A 15,942-nucleotide genomic window follows, 5' to 3' on the forward strand; every position below is an offset into this window, starting at 1 on the left:
TGAAGATACCGTCTTCCTCGTTTTCGGAGCCTCTGTGGCGTGCATTCCGTGCTCCCTCTGCAGCAAGGATCAATGGCCGCAAAACTGCCGAGCCCAGGCTGAACAGCCCGTCTAGGCAAGCCGGATTGGCACTTTGCCCTTTTTTCCTTTTGTCTGTTCACGGTTTAGTGACCAAGAAAATAAAACGCCACATTAGACACCCGCCGCAGTGCACGAGGGTTCGAACCGACGCCTGTTTACGCCTTGTGTCATTGGGACAGGACCTTGTCAGCCCCAGTGCTCCCAGCTCTGTGGGCGCTTGCAGCTGGGGGGGCTTGCAGTAGCACATCATTGCCAGCCATGTAATAAACGAACAAGCCGAGCTGAGAGCTGCGTTTGGGGAGGCTTGCCGGCCGAATCGAAAACGTAATACGCCGTGTGGTTTGCTCGCAGCAATCGCCCGCTGTGATGTCTTACTGGCAAGCAGGCATTAGTTAGCAAGTAGTTGGCCCTGCCAGGCTGCAGCATAGCAAACCCCTGCGACTTGTGCAGATTTGATGGGCCGCTTCGGCGCCGGTGACGATCCTGTGGTTGCCGTCATTTAAACTGTCTTTTAGCCCTTGCGTTGGGGCTTGCTCGTGCCATCCTCTACCGGTATATGACCCATCCTTGTGGGGGGTCATTGAGCACGACTGCTGCGTGTTGGACTAATGGGTGATGTGACAATCCGCTTCACGAAAGGAGGAGAGAGTCGCGGATTGACCCGAATAGCAAAGTCGGCAGTCGCAGCAGCCTCATGGACATGCATACACCCACACGCAACCGACACACACACTGGCTCACATGCATGCGCTCCATACGCACTCACGCATTGTAGCCTTCCACCGACCCCCTGGGGGCTCATTAACTAGTCAGTGAGTGGTAGACTGTAATACCTTGTCCTTGCCTCCCCCCACGCTGGCGGCGCTCATGCGACTACACGACGACCTCGTCACATTCAGTCATCTGCGAGGTCTTGTGGCGGAGGGGCGTTTTCCAGTTTCGCCCTCCGCCTCCTTGGTTCGTTGTTTTTCCTTGGTCCTCGTGCCTGCACGACGAATAAGACACCTCAGCATGCAAGGTGACTGCAGCAAGCCTTTCATCACCAAGCTTGGGTCGTCCGGGACTCTGCAGAACGCTTTGCTCGCAGCATGGCTGTTTTTTCTTTCTTCTTCTCTCCGCATCTAGCCTACTAGCCTACTACCTTCCTGTTGCAAGAAAGAGTCCACGAAAAGTAGCCACAGACAGTGCCCAAATGACCTTTTTTCTTTCGCCACCGTCCTCGGCGCCTGTATCCGTAGACAAAACGTTGTGGTAAAAATAAAAAATAAAAAGTGCAGAGATGCATCTGAGATACCCACTGGATGAACAAGGGGGTCCCCTGGCCTCGATGCCGGCAGCGAGGCCCGGAGAGCTTCGACTACCGAGTTATGGCGACTGATTGGACGAAGCCTGCTGCCGCCGCTGTCCTGGTCCAGAAAGTTGGAGTCGGCCCTCTGCAGCCGGCTATGTTACTCTCACCGACACACACGCACACACGCAGGCCTCAGCATGCATGACGGCCTTTTCCGCGCAGCTGCCTGTTAGACAAGTTTCTGAAGCAGCCTTGCCTCTTCCTTTCTTTGTCGCTTTGTGTTTTGTTTGGGCGCCACCGCCAACGAGAAAGCCCCCCCCCCCCCTCTGATCCATTTCGGAGCCTCATTTGTTTCGTTTTCTGCTCACTGCCGAACGGTGATCGAAGGGCCGTTGCCTGATGCTCTCTGCAGGCTGACAGCCGGAACGCCGTCTCCATGCACCACCACGTATCATGTCCGCGACAGCGACGATGACAGGCGGCCAGACGGGGCGCCCGCGTATGGGACCTAGCCCACTTGAAATGACACCTTTGCTGCACCAAACTTTGTACCGAGACGAAAAAAGACTCCAAGCGGGAAGAAAAAATCGCAACAATGCGCTGGACTCGTTCGCGTGGCTCCTCCAGCGTGGCTCGCTGCAGCGTTCATCTTCCCAGCATGTCTTATTCCAGTCTCAGTGGGCTTGCTCTAGTTCGGAGAACCGCCGCCACCAGCACCGGTGAGAAAAGAGAGAGAGGCAAGCGCCACCCCAAAGCATTGACCTTGGCAGGCCCTCGCATACCTACTCTTTGACCTGCTTTGAGTGACATATTCTTTGGGTTTTCATCACTCGGTGCCATGCAGTTTACGCCACAACTACACGGACGTTCAAACGTCCGTCGCCCAAATGAATTACACGCCCCCCTTCGTGCGATGTCCGCTGCCGGGTCCAGTGAGTTCGGCAAAGCATTGGTGGAAGCTGTACCCTAAAACGGAAGGCCTACGGATTTACTCCGTGCGTCCCCGGTGATACATCTGACAAAGGGCCTTTGCGCCTATCTTTGTTCGATTACACTAGGAAACACACGGAACTGAACTTGCAACAGTAGCATACACCTCGGATTGGGGTTCGTGACCGTTGGTGCGTGTTGGCAAATCATTCGCATGTCTGTCATGCGGCACGGGCTACTTACGTCCAACGGGCGCTGTATATTACCAATGCTGCCAACAGACGGACTTGAAATGGTCAGTGAACATTTCTACAGCGCATAGGACTCATTCCTACACTTTGACTCATCGATCTCACCCGCGGCCCCATCAAACGTTTGTGCGAGGTAGTAATGCGGTTGATACCTTGCGAAGGCCTTTCGAGACCAGGTTGATGGTCGAGAGGCTAGGCTCTCGCAAAACACTTTGACAGCCCACCGGGCGTTTTCTGCCCCTCATCAACTGCCAGCCCTCGAGGTTGCGGTAATATTGAATAGAAAGCTGGCGAGACGTGTTCTATGGCTCACGAGGGCGGCGTAAGATGCCAGAAAATTGTTGGCCGACTGTCGCCTTGCTGCCGGGTATGACATGCACGGCCTGTCAACCTTGGTTGCAGCAGCGCCCGCTTACAGTGAGACGGCTTCACCCTGGAGCATGTGAGACGGCCTTCTCCTGGGCCGAAGAAGAAAACAGTAGTGCATCTTGCAGAGTTTCGGCCATGGCCTACTTCAGACCAGAACGTGTTGAATACTCGGGCTGATAACTCTCACCGGTCGGTGAGAGGTTCCTGTCTTCAAGATCCCAAGCGTCCGGTTTCAATGCACACCCCTGTTTCTGAAGGGTTGCGGCGTGGACGAACTAAATCGACCGGTGACATCACTGGCTGATGCCGCGGCCGGCAAACTCCATGTGCCCATTTTGCGAGGAACCGAGGGCGCCCAGTGCAATCACACTAGAGAGCAGGATGGAGCTGGCCTCGTCCAGGCACAAATGAATATGAAAAGGGGGTGTGTGCCTCTAAGACAACTTTGGGCTAGCTCCGAATTGGTTTACCGGAAGACTGGTCCCGGCGGTGGCGGCGGCGGACTGGGGGAGAGAGAAAAGGCCAGTACTGGCTTGGCCACTTGGGACGGGGAAGGGCTAGATTTCGCCCAACGATTTTATCGCCAAACACTTGTTGACAAGATGATGTTTGATTGAGTAATGGGTAATGGTAATGTAACGACTGGGACGGTACCAGGTCTGCTCACCCCATCTAGTTGCTCCTAGTTTTCGCCCATGTGCACATGATGCAGATGGCCTGCGGGCCGGCGGGTTCGCCGGAGAGTGGGAGGGCAGATTGGGCAAGATTACACCCCCTTGGTTTACCGTCTGCCTGGAATTCCCCGGCGCAGGCAGGGAAATCTGAGGTTGCACAAGAAGAGGAAAATGACAAGCCCGGAAGGAGTGCCGCTTCAGCCGCAAGCCCCTTCTTTTTCTGTATACGAAGTAGACGAGGGTGCCCTTCCAGATATCTGGTACGAAATCGAATGCACTCTATGAATGATGCCGCGCATCAACCTTACACGGGCCTCTTGTGCTCGACTGTGGGAAGAATAGGCACTTGATAGCTTTTACGTATAGCGTGTTTGCGAGTGTGCTGCCGTGCCATGTGCTGCGCGCGCACTGATGTGCGAGCAATCAGGAGCTGCTGCACCGGCTGCCCTCATCACGAAGGGCGCAACGGCGCTGCTTGTTCATTTTATTAAACAGAGGAGGGTCGAAAAAGTGACCAGTCCGCTGTTTGGCGTCCCTTTCGACGCCTTTGTTACCTGGTGCGGTCGGCCAGAAGCAGGGCTAACCTTGCCTGTTGGGCGCTGCTGCAGCAGGGATGCTCACCACACCAGCCGTCTGGGTGTGCCTGTCTGTGCTCGACAGTGGCCGGCAGACCTGGTTGGCTGGACATGTGTATTCTCCCGCTTCGGATCGAAAGGGGTGAGTGGATAGGTATCCACGTCTTCATTGCGAAAAACCCATGTCGCCCCGATCTCATCATCTTAATACTGTGTTTAGGCTCGGGGAAGAGAAAAAGAAAAGAAGCCCGCGAGGTGTGGTAGGTTTCGGCGACGGAAAGAGAGAAAAAGAAATGAAAGAAAATGCTGATGCATGAAATCAACAACGGAAGGACGGGCAAAGAAAATATGCACGGAAGTACGGGCAGGAAGGCGAATAAGCAAAGGGGAAAGGAAGGGAAAAAAGGAAAAAAAAAAAAGTATCACGACCGTGATGACGACAGCTCTGTCCATGTGATGTGCTGGGAATAAGCAATATTGCGCTGCATTGGTGGGAGAGCCATGTGTTGCTGAGCCCGCCCGAGTCAGCTGCCTGCAGCTGGGACGACGGCATGGGAGGAGCAGGAGCATCAAGCCTGCGGAGTATCTGATGTATGTTATGCATCCTCTTAAATTGAAGGAAGATGTATTGGATGGCGGTCCTTGACATTGCGCCTGCGACAATGACGGTGGCGGTGTGTGGGCAATGCTACTAGAGATTACAGTTGATGCAGATGTCACTATCGAAGGCTGCCATGACAAATTCTCCGTTCATGCTCGAGAACTCATGTCAAAAGCACATGCAGTAAACAAAAAGGAACCAAAAGAGCGTTCAGCGAATAGAGCAAAGTCAAGGGGTTCAGCTGGCCTTGTATATCTGCCGGTCGCTACGGCGCAGCCTTTCGTGACTGTCGGTCCTTTTCCAACTGCGACATTTCTCGCTGGTGAGCGCCCGCGCAGTCTCAAAAACCATGCGCAATTTCATCCCGCCCCGGCAAACCAATGGAGCGCGGGGCCACCCCGAGTCACCAGGCTGTCTCGCCCATGCATGTCTGGGCCTCACACACTCCTCACCCCCCGCCCCGTTGAGACAAGGCGGGCGGTTCGTGGTGACTTTTCAAAGAGAGAAAAAGCAACTCCTCAGACACTTTTGGGCGAAATGAGGGTAGCACTGTAAATGAGTCCGAGTCAGGAAGAAAGCAACGTTGGGCCTTGGAAACAGCCCTTGGAAACAGCCCTTGGAAAGGGAACATTATTTCTCAGAAGAAGAATGCAGCGAAATATACGAAAAGGGAATTTCGTAGAGGGAAGCAGACGACGGAGTATCAAAACTAGATATGAAAGGTCGGTTCGGATATGGCGGTTTATCGGCCCCCCTGCACAAGGCTATCGTCTAGGCAGGGGCAGACTCACAAGTGTGTGCCCGAGACGAATTACTTTCTGCGCCGCGTCAAGAACCAAAACGGCAGCCGGGATTGCAAAAGACGCATGGCGGGGGTCATGTGCTCAGCATAATGCCACAGTCCTTTGGCAAGAAGACGAGACTGCTCAAGCCCATAAGCCGCAATCCGTGGGGGGAAAGGCGGAAAGGGGGGGGAGGAGCATCTGTTCCCCGAAATTTTTTTGGACAAGGTAAAATCAGCAAAATTAAAGAAATGCAACGCCACCTCGCATCATCACAAAAAGTGCCCAAGCCTCCACGGCTTGAACCTGCACCATGAAGCCCGATGCTACGTGGGCTTGGCCTACTGTGGTGGAGACTGTGCAGGTTGCCGGTAGTTGACTCGAGCGCAAGCCCTGTGAATAATAGCGAAAAAGGCCCTGGTAAATAAGAAGAAAATGGCCCAGCAGAGCCGCTCTACGGTGTCGTATCATTAGTCACTTTTTTTTTTTGTTGCCGGTGTGTGGCGGATGATGGGCTTTTTTTTTAGGATGCTGCAAATCGCTGCAAGGACTCGAGTAATGTCACCGACTCGCAGCAACGTGGCTTTTTCTCATTAACCTTGTACCGCTCACCTTCTGACATTGCTGTTTCACAGCAAAAAAAAGAGATATCCTTTTCCCATTAGCGAAATGGACACTGTTGGACGTGACCGACAGTTGCTTTGTAGCCGCCCGCCAAATGGGGCCGCCTGCTTTGTTGTTATGCTGGCTGCCGCTTATTCAACCCTCAAAAGTCCCCCAAGGGAAGACATTCGACAATGCCGCCGTCTCACTTTGTTTGGCCGTTGAAATCCTTCCCATGTGCACTGAGAGGAAGAACCCAAAGAAGCCCCCCCCCCCCCCCTCTTCGCAGCCTGTTCTGTTAAAGACACTCCCCTCCCCCCTTGTCCTTGAGTCCTCCGTTCCCCGCCCACACTGGGCGATGTCCCAGCCAGCTGGGTCAGCTTTTTGCGCTGAAAGTTGCTTGCCTGCCCTGGAATGTTCTTCTCGGAGCTTAATTTCGGTGACCACCACACGCAACAAACTGAATCGCTGCACACTCAACTGTGCCAAAACATGATGAAACTGACCAATGTGTTGTGCGGTGGCAACGCGAACAAGAAGAAAGAAAAATCTGCCCGAGACCTGCCCGCGCTTGAAATGACGGGATATTAAGCTGACTCTGTCATTATGCCGAGGACGAGCGGCGATACGGGCTGGGTACATAGCCTCATGGCGCCTGCACAGTTCAGCTGGGCGCCTGCAGGCTTGCTCGTTTCCATCCAAGGCGTCATCGCAGCCCTGGATGCGGCTGCTGCGTATCCCAGCTTTTTTTTCCGGGCGCAGAAAGACCGTTTCGGGATTTCTTCCTGCCCTCCTTCCGCATTCTTGGCAAGTTGGGTCTGCATGTGGCCTGATGGAATCACTATTGATCTTCTTTTTTCATGCCACATCGAATCTGAACAATCACGAAACTTAAATCCTGTATACTTTGCCTTGGCTTCTACAGTACGGAATTCCTGTGGAAAATCATTTTGAAAGTGTACGGCTAAGACGTAATATGCTTTCGGTCGCGCCGCTTGTTGGCAACAGACTTCAGCACCGGGTAGCTTACTCGTCCACTTGACACCACGCCAGATACCAATCCTCGAGTAGTGCGTCTGAAACTTTTCATCTCCATTCCATTGTTCAGATAATCTTTCTTATTATCAAGATATTTCTCAGCAGTTACCCCTCTTTGCAAAGGGGCGAGGCGTGCTCTTGTCCGAACCCCCCGGCCCCCATACTATTTCAAACCACCCTCACTGATTGGCCCGCTGCTGGGGTTGTGGCCGGATTCAGTAATTCCTCGGTGCGGTGTCTCGATTGAGCTGTTCAGGGCATTTCAGTGCACAACGGGCAGTTCCCTTTAGCACTCTTTTTAGCGGCCCTCTGTCACTGTACAAACCTCTGCGACCGCTGGGGGAAATGACGCTTGGCTGCTTTGAGGGGTCGCACGAATTCACATTTGTTGGTCGTACTCGCACGGCCAGGTCGCTACTTCACGCGTTGAGCTTTGACACTGTCACCGAGTCTCTTGCCTGTCAAAATCGAAACCCCTCGCAGATCCATATCAACATTGGCCCCTTTTATTCTGTCTGAACTCGGACACCTGTCACGTTACCTGCATGACAGCTCCCTGCTGAGCCAGATGGAGCATGGATGGTAGCCCTGCGTCCAAGCACTGCCCGTCAAATCAAACTCTATTCTTCAGCCAGCAGGTCTGAATCGCCACTCTGCGTTCGGCTTGGAACTGACCCGTACCGGTAGACATACGCCTCTCCACGCCCATGTTGTCACGTGCAGTAAGTATCTCGGCTCTTGCCGCTGGATAATTTAGCCCAGCCTCTGCTTGGTTGGGACAGCATGCGTCATCTTGCACTGCATCTCCGGGGTCCGCTTCCAGCTGGCCAACATGGGCAGAAACTCCCATCGTTCTAGTACGGTAGGTTCGGGGTTCAACGGCATTGAAGTGGCTGCTGCTCTCGAGCGTACTTCCCACCATTATTGCCCTTGTATCAGCACGGCTCATCAGTCCTGTACCTCAATCGAAACAGTAATCAGACTGTTATATAGTTAGAAGTGCTCACTTGATAACAAGCTGTGCATCTGCTATCCGTTATAGGATTTCAAGTCCTGTGCATGGTCTTGGGACACCACCGCACCACTTATACCACCATCTCGACATCACGCCAACATGATACCGACTTCAGCTTCGCTCGATTTTGGCAGTGGCATGCAATAACAAACTACCAAAATACTATTTTTTCTCTTTCAATTTCAATATGCGTCCGTTACTTTTGAATAACAGCACGACAGACTGGCCATGGCCACCTTGCTCCTATAAAGACCCCCGATCGCCATCAGTTAATGCCTTCATCGGCGGAAGACCCATTCGGCATGTCCGAAACCGGCGAGGGTAGTCACATCGATAATTCAGCTCGATTTGACGGCCTACATTATGGCAAAATTCATTCTGCTACAATCATGCCCTATTTAAACTGCCAGCGGCGGTAATGTCGGCATAAGCTCATTGTGCTGACTCGAATGGCAAAACGTAGCAACTCCATGACATGGATCCGCAAATAGTCACACTAACAACTAAAAATTTCTCTTTGTAGCTCTCACAATAAGTAGCTTATTGCATGCCTAAGATGTGCCAGCGTGAAGTCCATCCCTCTCTCCATACGTAGGTCTGCTGTTCGCCGTCGTCGTTTGACGGCCCTGGAAGCTGAGGGTCCATAGAGCTCCAGAACGTATAGGATATTCTGGATTCTTCACAATCAACTTTGGTGGATCGTACGGTGCAGTCGTGGATTCTTAGAGTATGGAGGTAAACATACATCTACCCGGCCCCTTGCAGGAGAAGGCAAGGCCTTTCTGGAGTGATATAGCTCCACACTGTCCAATTTGTCAGTCGTACATCCAATCCTCGTTTTGAAGGCCGACGATACATTTGCGAAAGCTTCAAACGCGCTGCATTATCCTGCCAGCGACTGGTTTATCTCTTTCTATGCCGCCAGCCCTGGTACTGCAAAAGTATCCGTAATCTCAGCCAACTCTCACGGCATGCTCAGGATGCTGATGTAGGGACCCAGTCTCACGTTAGTTCTACAGCGGGGCCACCACCGACTAATACGATGCATCTTATTACAAGAGCATGGATATCGTTGTCACCTCGGAGCTAGAACTTCTCTGGAAGCATGACCGAAGTTATTGGCGTAAATCTCTGGCCCATTAATTCATTCCTTGCAGGGGCGTGCCTCCAATTATCGCAGGCCATCCCTTGCATGGCAAAACCAGCTTTCTCCGTTCGTGTGTGTCTTGGCAATCGAATACTTTGCATTTTGCCCAGGACGCGAGACTCAGTCGTGCAGAGGAACTAGAGACTGCTACTGTACCCTTGGTGGCCCTGTCAAGTGTTTGAACCCCCCGGGGAAGCAGTTGGGCAGGCAGATGTAATACGAACAAAAGAAAAGCCCCTCGCGTTTCAGTCAAACGCCACAGGCTGCTGCGGTTGCTCGCTCCAACATATTCATCGACAATTTCTCGGGCGGAAATTGGAAACAGTAAACCAGGTTATGACACGAGCGTGGCCTTTTTTTTTTTTTTTTCATTTATTTGATTTTATTTATTTGATTTCTTGGTCGCATAAATTTCCACTGAAATAGCACACACACCACGGGCCGTTGTTTAGCGGCCATGGGTTCCTTTGTTTTAAATTGCAAACCGCCTTTCCACACGACATCTCCTCGGAAGCGGGAACAGGCATCAGAAGCCCATGCTGGGCGCCGATTGGCATGACAAAGAACCAGTGCTCCAATAGTCGACAGCGGGCAAGGGCCCCGCGTGATCTGGCACACAAGACCGTTGGGGCCGGGATGGCTTCGGCCCTCGACCACGGGACACCCGGCGGCCTCGTTCCTGTTCAGCACCATTCGGGGGTAATACGCAAAGATGCTCACGCCATACTCTGTATTTTGCCACCAGTGAAAGTGGGGGAAAGAAGAGAAAAATAGACGAAAGAAAGGATGGCGACAAGGGCATCTTTTTTCTCACGCGCACGCCCCTGCCCGTACCAGTAAGCCCGAGGGCTGTGTGCTTGCGGCGCGGACGCTATGATCACGAGCAGCAAATTTCACTTGGTGTAGTATTATGTTCACCCGGTTCTTATACTGAAACAAGGCACGCGGTCCGTTGCGCTAGGTCTATGCTTTTTTTCTCGATGCACTTCTTTTCCTGCAAAGAGCACGATCATCCCCAACGGCGAGCGAGGCTCCCCTTGGTGAACAATTGCGAATATTGAGGTTCGGAGGATTATGTTGAAGGATGGCGTAGGATCCAAGTGCCTCAAGGCTAGTATCCGATAATGCAAGCAGGTTCGTTTCAGGTGATCTGGCCGGTCGGAAGAATCAAACAGTGCGATGCAAGCAGACCTGAAGCGAACACGAACAGCACGCTTTCTTTTTTCCACGGCTAAATTGTCTAAAAGTGCAATTACTAAAACGCAGGATTGCCCTGCATCTGCTTAATTAGACGTGCGCCGGCCCCAATATGTGGCGCCTATTAGTGCCAGCGGGAAACGAAGCTTGGCTTGGGTCTACCCTGATCGATCAATAACGTGTCTCTTATATGCCCGCCTCCCTACTTATAATAACAATGTTTGCTATTTGGCCTTCCTTCTCCGGAGCCGCGCGCTACTGCATACTGGTGCCCATCCCCGCAAATAAATAACAACAAAAATTGCCAATGTGGCTGAGATTGTTTGTTGTTACAATGTTCTTTTCCCGCCCTACATTGTTGCCGGGCGGGCGCTGCGTTTCACCATGAACGGGCTGTTCTCGAAACGGGGGAAAAGCAGCAGCCGGCAGCTGACACAGTTGCTGTGGTTCCTTTTCTACCCGCATCGGTATCGTGAGACACGCCTGGGTGACATGCTCCGAGACGAGATGGACATGTCCAAAAACCACAGTCCTGCCATAGCGGTCAAGAGAGGTCCTGTCGGCCAAGTGTCACAAACGCCCATGTTCGCGTTTCACTATTCGCCAATAGAAGCATGCTTTTGGGTCTATTCCCTGTTACGAGGTCAAGCTCTGGTCGCTCTAGAAACTTGGAATGTCCCCCCTGGCAGCTTCATATTCCTACCCGGAACCATATCTCGGCATGTGACCCCACGCTTCCGCAGCTTGTCAAGAGAAAGGGATATTGCCCATGTAAATGGCAAACATGCTTGAGATACCCTTGCTCAATTCTCGCGAAATCAGCTTTGTTTTACGAGTTGCAGAATACTCAGGCATGAATTGTGGGTGGAGAAAGGGTGAAAGTATGCGAGAATAGCCACGACACCGCAGCGTCATGTCATGCAGGAAGCTGGAGGGTCGGTCAACGTTACATCACCAAGCAAAAAAAATTGGTTGACAACGGAGGTGAAAATTTGATCGACCACGAGTCTGTTCCTAGACGCACCATTGATTCAACAGGCCAAAATCTGTAGCGCATGAAAGCGAATTCTACAATATGAAACGTCATATCTTACAAAATTTATATCTGAAATTTAGACGAGATGTGAATCTACTGGTATGCACACCGCGATGTCTGACCGCCCTTTACTACCTACGCCTACTCCTTGCTCCATCCCGATTTCTCGCTCTGAATCGTTGGTGTTGCTGAAGCAGTTGATTGACACGGCCACCGCAAATCTCACCGGCAGAGCGTAAATCCATAGGTGACCGCTTGAACGGTTCTATCCATAGAGTGTATACGAATTACTCATCGCCCGTCTAGTCTTGGATAGACCAAAGGGCAGGAACAGGAAATAGAACGATCCAGGAACATTCCGCCCCGATCTGATTGGTACCCTAGCGCCGAACAGCCAAAGTTTAGCGACGGCACCAGTTCCTTGTCGGTGGATGCTGGTGGCGATGGGGTGGGTATCGACGAGTCAACTTCCAGCTGTGTGGCCCGGCAGCTCGGGTACACCGACAGCAGAGCCTCAAAGTTCACAGGCAGGCAGGCAAGCAGGCAAACAACGCGCACACCCACCCCCCTCTCTGTCCCTTTTTCAGACTTTGCGATATATTGGCTCGGGAAAAGCCATCTCGTCACTGGGCGGATCCCAAAACATCTGTAAACACACGCCCGTCCCCCGATAGTTGCAGCTGAGTAAACACGTTCGGCTCTTTGCGCTCCCTGGCACTTCTCCGCGAAGCCCCCCCCCGCCCAAGTTTCAATCGCTTTATTTCGGCAAAGGTGCCGAAATGGGCAAACTTCCCGGTCTAACCGTCGCATTGGTTGTTTTGTCTTTGGGCTTGCATTGTGGTGGCTATGCAAGCGCACGTTGCCTCGGTGTGGCGTTTTCGGTGAGCCTCCGTCGGGCCAGCCAAATTACTAGCGAGAAAGACTCCAGCTTGTAAAGGCTTTTTTGGCTGCTCCATGGCGATGACGCAGGTGTGGCTGCCCATGACTCCGACGCACCCAGCCAAGAGCGCCGCCCTGTGCACAAAAAAATAATGACAAAAATAAATTACATGTTAAAAAATCCCAACCACTACCCGCCTACGAAAGTAGCAGAGTTGACGACGGCAAAAAAAGGAACTCGGAATGTGCGTCGTACGGAACTCGAATCCGTGCCTCAACTTTGGAAGAGTTGAATCCTAACCCCTAGACCAACGACGCTTGTTCTGTGATTGTTGAGATGCGCTAACTTATTAGCCACTATAGAGCTTGTATTGCTCCATCAGCTGGTCGCACCTGAGCAACAGCCATCTGTCCCCGACAATTTCCTCGCGTCATTAAAGAGGTGTCACTAATGAAAGGATGCTTGGAACACAGTTTGAGTTGAGTGTTGAACGTAAGATCAGCGCGACCTGCCAAACACGTATTTGCATTGTAACCATTGGTACTCGGTTTTGTACCAGAGGCCCATGCAAGACAAAACGGTATCTACATGAGCTACCTTTTCTACTCCAGGCCTAGCATTCTTGCCAGTGACACGGAAATATCCTTGGCCATGCCCTCATCATTAACATGTCTCTCATCCTCCGTGATCTCGATGCCTGTATCCTTCAACCCCTGCCGCACCGCGTCAAACAGCGCAGCGTCAGCTGCTGCATCGGCAAAGGGCTGCCCCTGGACGGCTAGCATACTCACGCCGCCCTTGGGGATCCAGACTTGCGTTTTCTCTGGCGCACTTGTCTTTCGCAACTTGTCGGCGATGAACTTGCCAATCTTGGTGCAGTCCTCGGGTGATGTGCGCACCAGTGTCACGAGCGAGTTGTGCTCGACTATGGTGCGGTCCTTGAATGCTTCGGGGACGGTGTCTCGCGCACCAAAATTGATCATGTCTGTCGCGCCGAGGGAGACGATATTTGGGATGCCTTTTTGGACGGCAGCGTCGAGCCGATCTTCGCTAGCTGGCATTACGCCCCCAACAATGTAGTCTGCAATCTCGGTGGTTGTGAGGTCAATCACGGCATCCAGCGTGCCCTCTCGAATCAACCTTTCCATGGCTTTCCCTCCACGGCCAGTGGCATGAAAGACATAGGTCTCAATCGGATAGTTGCTTTCGAGATGGGAGCGGATTGCATCTACACCGGGCGTTGTAACACCAAACATGGTGATGCCCACGCGTTTCTTCTCTGGCGACGCTTCAGAGTTTGATTTCGGCGCCGAAGCTCTTCTTGCCGAATATGATACAGCCGCTGCGCTAATGGATGCACCGGCATTGCCCAAGATTCCCTTTAAGACGTGGTTCAAGCCTGCAACGTCGACGACCGAGTACATGAGTGCAATGTCTGTCTCGCCGATGATTGGCTCCGTATCACCACTTGCAATGGTGGAAACAATCAGCTTCGGGAAGCCAATGGGCAGCACATCCTTCAGGATGGACGAGACCAGCGAGGTGCCGCCCGAACCACCAGCCGACACGACTCCATCGATTTCCTGGTTTTCGTAGAGGTCCTTGACGGCCTTGGCCGCGCATTTGGAGATGAAGTCGATGAATTGGCCTCGATCAAGTGACGAGACATCTTTCCCTTTGCCATATTTTGAGATGAGATCCGGCTGCGATATGGTAATGTCGCTATTTTCTGTCGCTCGCCAGCCAACGTCAATCATGATGGCCTTGACGGACTCATTGTCCTGCACTCGATCGCGCAAGAACCGCAGTTCGTCAAACTTGGTATCGCAAGTTCCAATGACTGCTACAGTCGGCATATTGCGGATCGGGATCGAGCTGTGCCTTGAAAATGGATGTCACAGAAGCGAGCTCACCAGGTAGCAGTTATGCCGCGGTATCTTCGGCGCAAATTAGGCGCTGTGAAAACAAAAGAAGTTCAATGCTGATTTTTGAATCAGAAACCTGAATCGTCGTTGAAGCAGAAGATAATTTGCAGCTATTGGTGATGCAATGACGTTGACGATGGATCGTGTCAGAGCACCCGTCCCGTCACGAGCTTGAACAGCCCCTCACCTGCGATTGGATGATCAACTCCATTAAGGGCCTCATTATATTATGCATCAGAAAGAAATACGCCAAAACTCCATATTATTTGCTAGTCGCACCATGACTGCGCACCACGGACGACTCAACTCCACTCTGGTCGTGGCCGGTGGAGCTACTGGTACGCCGCTCTCCGAACCGGTACTCAATCAGTCATCTTCACTTCCTTCACCCGGATACGAGGCATTTCTAAACTACTTTTCTGTATCTTGCGCTACCTGATTTGGCGACCTTAGTAGTCCCTCCAGCTTACGATATCAATCATGGCGCCTCCGACGAATCGACAAGAGATCTTGGCCAACCTGCGGGGGCAAATCGCCGATGGCAAGCCCATTGTCGGCGCTGGCGCTGGTATCGGTCTCTCTGCCAAGTTCATCGAGGCCGGCGGCGGCGACCTCATCATTATCTACAACAGCGGTCGTTTTCGCATGGCCGGTCGCGGTTCGCTCTCAGGTCTGATGCCATACGGCAATGCAAACGACGTTGTGCTCGACATGGTGAGTTGATTCCTCATCTAGTGACAAGCCCTCCACGCCAGTTTCTACTATAATACATCGACTAACATTTTCCCAGGCCAAGGAAGTTATACCCGTCGTCAACCACACGCCTGTGGTTGCCGGCGTTTGCGGCACGGATCCCTTCCTTAACACCAACCACTTCCTCCGCCAGCTGCGCGACCTCGGCTTCGCCGGCGTGCAGAACTTCCCTACTGTCGGCCTCATCGACGGCCAGTTCCGCGCCAACCTGGAGGAGACGGGCATGTCGTATGATCTCGAGGTGGATATGGTGCGTGCTGCCCACGAGATGGATCTTCTCACGACGCCGTACGTCTTCAACGTCGAGGAGGCCCAGAAGATGGCAACCGCCGGCGCCGATATTCTCGTTGCACACATGGGACTCACGACGAGCGGCTCCATCGGCGCCGCTTCTGGCAAGACGCTCGACGAGAGTGTCAAGCTCATCCAGCAAATTCGGGACGCGGCCGTCGCAATTAGTCCGGACATCTTGGTGCTCTGCCATGGCGGACCGATTGCCGCGCCAGACGATGCTGCCTATGTGCTGGGCAGAACCAAAGGTGTGCATGGCTTCTATGGCGCAAGCTCCATGGAGCGTTTGCCAGTTGAAGAGGCAATTACGAATATCACGAAAAGCTTCAAGGGGCTGAAGCCAAGCGCCGCATAGTTGGTCGGCGACAGTAATGAAAGTACAGAAACAAAATCGGCTCTTGCAGTCCTATATTCAAAGATGGAAAAACTAGAAATAGCTGATTGTGTATTATAACACATTAAACGCAAGCAAACATGAAATGACGCAAGGTCATTCGCTGCTG

At 52.6% G+C, this 15,942-nt stretch overlaps 3 protein-coding genes across 3 annotated transcripts; 1 reads left to right on the top strand and 2 right to left on the bottom strand.

Moving 5' to 3' along the window:
- Window positions 1–8,750: 8,750 nt before the first annotated feature.
- LMH87_009029 (uncharacterized protein) lies at window positions 8,751–9,183 on the bottom strand (the record flags this gene model as incomplete). The annotated part of the gene is made up of 4 exons (XM_056202295.1): window positions 8,751–8,899; window positions 8,956–9,013; window positions 9,067–9,088; window positions 9,179–9,183. The coding sequence occupies 4 exons, from the start codon at window positions 9,181–9,183 to the stop codon at window positions 8,751–8,753; spliced, it is 234 nt and encodes a 77-aa protein (XP_056056873.1).
- A 3,889-nt stretch (window positions 9,184–13,072) lies between these two features.
- Window positions 13,073–14,326, bottom strand: LMH87_009030 (uncharacterized protein; the record flags this gene model as incomplete). Its single annotated transcript, XM_056202296.1, has 1 exon — window positions 13,073–14,326. One exon carries the CDS (start codon window positions 14,324–14,326, stop codon window positions 13,073–13,075), a length of 1,254 nt encoding a protein of 417 aa, XP_056056874.1.
- Window positions 14,327–14,875: 549 nt separating this feature from the next.
- LMH87_009031 (uncharacterized protein) lies at window positions 14,876–15,794 on the top strand (the record flags this gene model as incomplete). The annotated part of the gene is made up of 2 exons (XM_056202297.1): window positions 14,876–15,109; window positions 15,186–15,794. The coding sequence occupies 2 exons, from the start codon at window positions 14,876–14,878 to the stop codon at window positions 15,792–15,794; spliced, it is 843 nt and encodes a 280-aa protein (XP_056056875.1).
- Window positions 15,795–15,942: the final 148 nt, after the last annotated feature.

This window comes from Akanthomyces muscarius (assembly GCF_028009165.1).
Source record: "Akanthomyces muscarius strain Ve6 chromosome Unknown contig_18, whole genome shotgun sequence".
Classification (NCBI taxonomy): domain Eukaryota; kingdom Fungi; phylum Ascomycota; class Sordariomycetes; order Hypocreales; family Cordycipitaceae; genus Akanthomyces; species Akanthomyces muscarius.